The sequence below is a fragment of the Rhipicephalus microplus genome, chromosome 3 (genome assembly GCF_043290135.1).
Source record: "Rhipicephalus microplus isolate Deutch F79 chromosome 3, USDA_Rmic, whole genome shotgun sequence".
NCBI classification, from domain to species: domain Eukaryota; kingdom Metazoa; phylum Arthropoda; class Arachnida; order Ixodida; family Ixodidae; genus Rhipicephalus; species Rhipicephalus microplus.
Genome location: NC_134702.1, coordinates 65,407,650 through 65,412,488, shown reverse-complemented (window position 1 = coordinate 65,412,488; position 4,839 = coordinate 65,407,650). Strand labels below are relative to the sequence as shown.

The window sequence follows — 4,839 nt, the reverse complement described above, 5'->3', positions numbered from 1 at the left end:
GTATCGGAGGCCGTCCCTTAAGCTCGGTTCCTGGTACATTGCCAACGGGCCACTTCCGAGATGTTCCACTGGCTTGTCTTCATATGTCTAGCTGCAGCCAGCACCATTCATTTCATTTGTCTATTTCATTGCTCATGTCTTTTGTTCCTATGCAGAAAACAAGTGGACAAAAAGAACGAACTGTGACATACTGCATGTGACATACAAAATGAGCTAACTGCAAGAAATGAAAGCATACACAAAATAAGCCTTAGTATTTTGTATCCAACAACAGCAAGTAAAAGTGCAGTAAGAAAAATGGCAATAAATAGTGCCATCTTCGAGACTGAGCTCATGCCTTCCAGCTTTCATTATTCTCTGTCCTCCTGTTGTGACCTGCTGCTGCAAAGCTCAATGGCAGGTTTCTACTTGGTAAAAAAAGGCACCTAAAAAAACTAAAGGCCTCGTAATGTTACAGGTAAAGAAAAGCAAAAAATGAAACCTCTTCTAGTTTCAGGAAGGTAGATACAGTTGCCAACAAAAGCTTACAGAGGAAAATAGCTGTGAAACATTTGAATTCTCATGAAGCCCGACTACATGGCTTCAAATTCAAAACTGAAGGACAGTTGAAGGGAGCACTACGCTCGTATTACTTTATTAAAGTGGGAAGTTTGTACATCGAGAAAGTTTTTTTTTTTGGTTTACTTGCAACTATAAAACTATAATGCATGTGATATCCGAAAGTTGCTGCCGCACTGTATTTGCCGCTAACCCACACTGTGAATGTACGAAGTTCCTGAACAAGGCTCAAAGGTGGTCCAGAGATGGAGCCGCCCCTGTCACTTGGACATGGGAGGATATCGCATCAAGCGAGATAACTTTTTGGATACCCTTATACAAATATCAAAGTAAATAAGCAAATGCATAACTAAATAATAATTACCGATTTCTGGAGTTTCATGAGCCAAAACCGCTATTGGAATATGAGGCGCGCTGTAGCGCACGGCTCCAGGAATTTCGACAACCTCGGGTTCTTCATCGTAAAGCGACCATGCAGAGGAGACGAGGATCTCGTAGAGTTTCAATGCCATTGAAATACTGAGCCGAGATCAAACCAGTGTCTTTTCAGTCAGCGACTAAGCACTGTAGCTACTGTACCATTGTGGCGGCATAAATGCACAGCTAACTAATCGAATCAGACAGTGCTTGTCACTGCCTACTTTTCGATGACAACTCCTTTCTGTACAAACACCAATATGGTACGTATAATGGACTGCCTACTATCATGTCCTTACCTTAGTAATAGCAGCAAAGGAACCATCCCTGCCTGTTAGAGTTAGCTGATAGATGCTCTAACCCTTGCAGTGCTGAGTGTACCACCAGCTTGCTGCGGGTTTCTTAGGCTCTTAGAGATGGCGACGTAGTTCATCCAGGCATCGAAGAGGGCATCTGCAACTCGGTTGCTTGGTGTTGTCACGGCGCACACCTGCTTTCGTAACTTCACAGCATCGTCCAGGAGCCTCAAGCCGTAATGATACGTACCCTGTGTAAAGAAAACAGTGCTATGTGAACCCCTAGAAATGGACACAATTTTTTTTTACTAATAATTTTTTTAGTTCTTTTTTTTTCTGCTGTAGATTAAATTGACGTGGGACATGCTGCACATATATCATGCAGCTGAAATCAAGGAGAGTGAAAACAAAGCTGTCACAATGCATACTATGGAAGTGCAAGTGAACTTTACAGAGAGGCGTTAATTTGCTGTGAATGTTTTTTTTTTTTCTCTGCGAGATTAAAAAGCATACCTAGTTGCCGGCATGGGTTTCAAAGAGAGTTCATTAGCTATGCCAAAAGTTGTGTAAAAAATGACATTGCTTCCGTAAATATGTAAACCTAGACTTTGGTGATATGATTTCGTAGATACCAAAATTACAAAAGGCTGCTTGCACTCCAAAAAGTTAAAGGCGTTACTTTCCTTTGTCCTCCCTCAGGCACCTAGTTCCTTACAAGAATAATAATAAAAATAATAGTAATAATAATAATAAAAGGTAACAAAAATGGGTTTTCTAGGAAAACTGTTCCCTTGACGAGAACAGGTTTTCCATAAAAAAGAACAACTTTCCCAGAAAGATATAGGTCTATGTTAAAAAAAAAACAAGAACAAAAAGGAGAACAGGTATCTGCAAAAGGGTTTTCGTTAAAGCCAACTGGAAAAAAAGACTACAGTGCCACTCACACGAGCCAGCTCGTCGAGTCTGGAATGCTCTGCCGCTGTGAGCTCATAGCCGTCCTGACTAAATTTGGGCTGAAGACGAACAGCGAGCTTGTCGAGCCACGTAACCAGCTGTTGAGAAGAGAGGTCGTGAGGTTCAAACACGAGAAGTGAACAAGAGGGGCGTGTCTACTGTGTGCACAAGAAAACTATGGTAGAAAAAGGAGAAATATACCAATAACAATAATTGTTGCCTTAAGAGCAAACTTTTTGATAGCTTGTTTTTTCACCCTCTTGAACTCATACAACTTTCTCACATTCTGTAATATTTAAAGCGAAGAGCCTCACCTGCAGTGCATTTTCCTCGCAGCAGAGAAACTGCCCCGCCTGAATGAGCACTTGCTTTCTAGTGGCCAGCTGGCCCTTGACGTGAACGACCTGCTCACGAGCGAGCCAACACGCTTCTCCCTCAGTGTTTTCGCCGTGGTTGTGGAATGCGTCTAGCAGTGACTGCAGCTGGCTGTCTGTGGATAAGTACGAGAAAAAGACAAATACAGTAAGAACCTTCTCTAAACTGGCTGCAACAGATGCTAAATAGACAGTCACAGTTTCACTGCAGTGTGAATTAATGCAATAGCAACCAGTTTGAGTGTTATGCAAATAAGACTAGTCCCAAGCCCTTTCAGCATTAAACCAGGAGTAACTAAAAAAACGGTGGTGTACGGAAACGAAGCCTCCGCAATGAGTGAAGCAACTTTAGCGCTATCTATTGCATCAATGCAAACGCAGCAAAACGAAGCCTGCACACAGGTCTGAGCAGTCTCCTGATCCGTGTCAAGATAGTGTGCACACAGTCACGCCTGGCCACAGAAAGTAGGCAACTCTTGCTGACCCTGTGAAGCCAGGAACCCCAATGGGCCTTCAATGCAACGAATGATAGCAGGCGAATTTCCTCTCCACTTGAGTCGAGATCAAGGCTGCCTTCGCACACTTTCACTCACACACAGAACATATGACGCATGGGGCAGGCAATGTTATTGCAACTTGGACTACATAAGGAACCACAGGACATGCCTGTAGCCAAAAGGGGGTGACCCAGCCTACCCACCACCTTTTCTCCCCGAAATTCTCATGGAGGGGGGTGTTTTACCCAAAATAAGCAATGAAAATAGGTGCTAGTATTCGAAAATAGCCAAGGTCTTAAGCAAGTGGACTCCAATGAAAAAAATTCTTGGCTATGGGCCTGTGTGATGAGTGAAGAAAACGACAACGACGGAAGTGCGGGGCAAGGCGCGTGTAATGTGCGCGTGAGTGTCAGCGAATCAGCTGATGACCTGTGGTGGCCCATAGAGGTGGCGTGCGACGATTGGGCCACGGGCGACCATCACGCGGCAGTGGGCTTTGTGGCTTGGGACGAGCCGAAGCAGCGGCAGACGGGAGACAGCGGGCCGAAGCGTCGGACGCAGGCGATCCAGGTTCCGGCCAGGGAGCGCGGCCGTCCACGCTGCTGCCGTCCAACCACCAGCTGGGGCGGCATTGCCGGCACGAGTACTGCATCTTGGGGCGCGGCCTGGCCTGCTGTTCTCTTCCTTGCCGAGGGCATCGCGGATTTCGGCGAGGCGTCTCCACGGTCAGCCGTTCGACACAGTGATGAGCGTGGCCTGGCTAATGGTCACGGTTGCGTCGAGCATTGCGTCTCGGCGCACGCTCTTCGCTGGACGGGCTGGCCATTCCCCGCATGGAGCATCGCGTCTCCGATGCGGGTTGACTGCTCAGTAGTCGCACCCATGCCATCAAGCGCCGGTGTAACCAGAGCGTCGCACATCGGCAAGGGACGAGCGAGACGTTCTGCCGGGCGAGACGCGGGTGTGTGCACGGACCACGGAGCCGTGCAAGGTCTAGGGTGGCCGAGGGTCAAGGTGCCAGGGGAGTTGCTGGCTGAATCGAGGATCGCCAGCGGTGCCGAGACGAAGCGGTGCGCCGCTCGAGAGGAGGAGTTCATGCCAGCGTTCCTGAGCCGGACGTGGGACCCGTACGTGTCGGCCAGGTCGAGCTCCGGTGTGTCGGTTCGAGGCCGAGTCCGTCGGCCTGTACAAGGTCCAAGGACGGGGCCTGCTGAACGGCTCCTGCCTGGGTGCAGTGGCCGCGAGCAGGTTCGTGGGCGAGGCCTACCGGGTGTGGTCCTCGTGAGTCGTGGCCTGATCCTGGACCTCAGGAGTTGCGACCCAGGCTGCTGGGTTGGTCGCGACGTCCGATTCAACGGCGCTGCACACGGTAGCGCATCCGTGTGCGGTCAGCCGTTCCAGCCGTGCCATCTTTGCCCTCGCGCACGTCGACGACCGCATCATGTCGGGACAACGGGGACCCAAACTGCGACGTTCCGATTCCTGGACCAGGAAGTGCACAAAACCGAGAAGAACAAGGTGTGCCTGTACAAGTAGGTGTTTCCGCCGCACCTGCCGCACCCGACGCTGGCCTTCATCGGGCTGCTGCAGCTGCTTGGGGGCGTGTTCCCCGCGCAGGAGTCGCTGAGCCATTGGTTCGCGCAGCTCATCAACAAAAAAGTGTCACTTCCTTTTCTAGTGTGCAATATAAAGCTTCTTTTGTTCGCATCAATTGTTGATGTTGATCCTTTTTCCTCCCTTATC

At 48.9% G+C, this 4,839-nt stretch overlaps 1 protein-coding gene across 2 annotated transcripts in view; it reads right to left on the bottom strand.

The window, feature by feature from the left end:
• Positions 1-63: 63 nt before the first annotated feature.
• The window catches only part of LOC119174177 (SEC14 domain and spectrin repeat-containing protein 1-like), a 42,399-nt gene continuing 37,623 nt past the window's right edge, over positions 64-4,839 (bottom strand). For both annotated transcript variants that reach the window (XM_037425000.2, XM_075889683.1), the window contains exons 14-17: positions 2,540-2,715; positions 2,216-2,323; positions 1,275-1,522; positions 64-147 (exon numbers count right to left, since the gene is read on the bottom strand). In XM_037425000.2, coding sequence (XP_037280897.2) covers positions 1,316-1,522; positions 2,216-2,323; positions 2,540-2,715 — 491 coding nt within the window. In that variant the 3' untranslated portion in view covers positions 64-147; positions 1,275-1,315. The remainder of the gene's footprint in view (positions 148-1,274; positions 1,523-2,215; positions 2,324-2,539; positions 2,716-4,839) is intronic.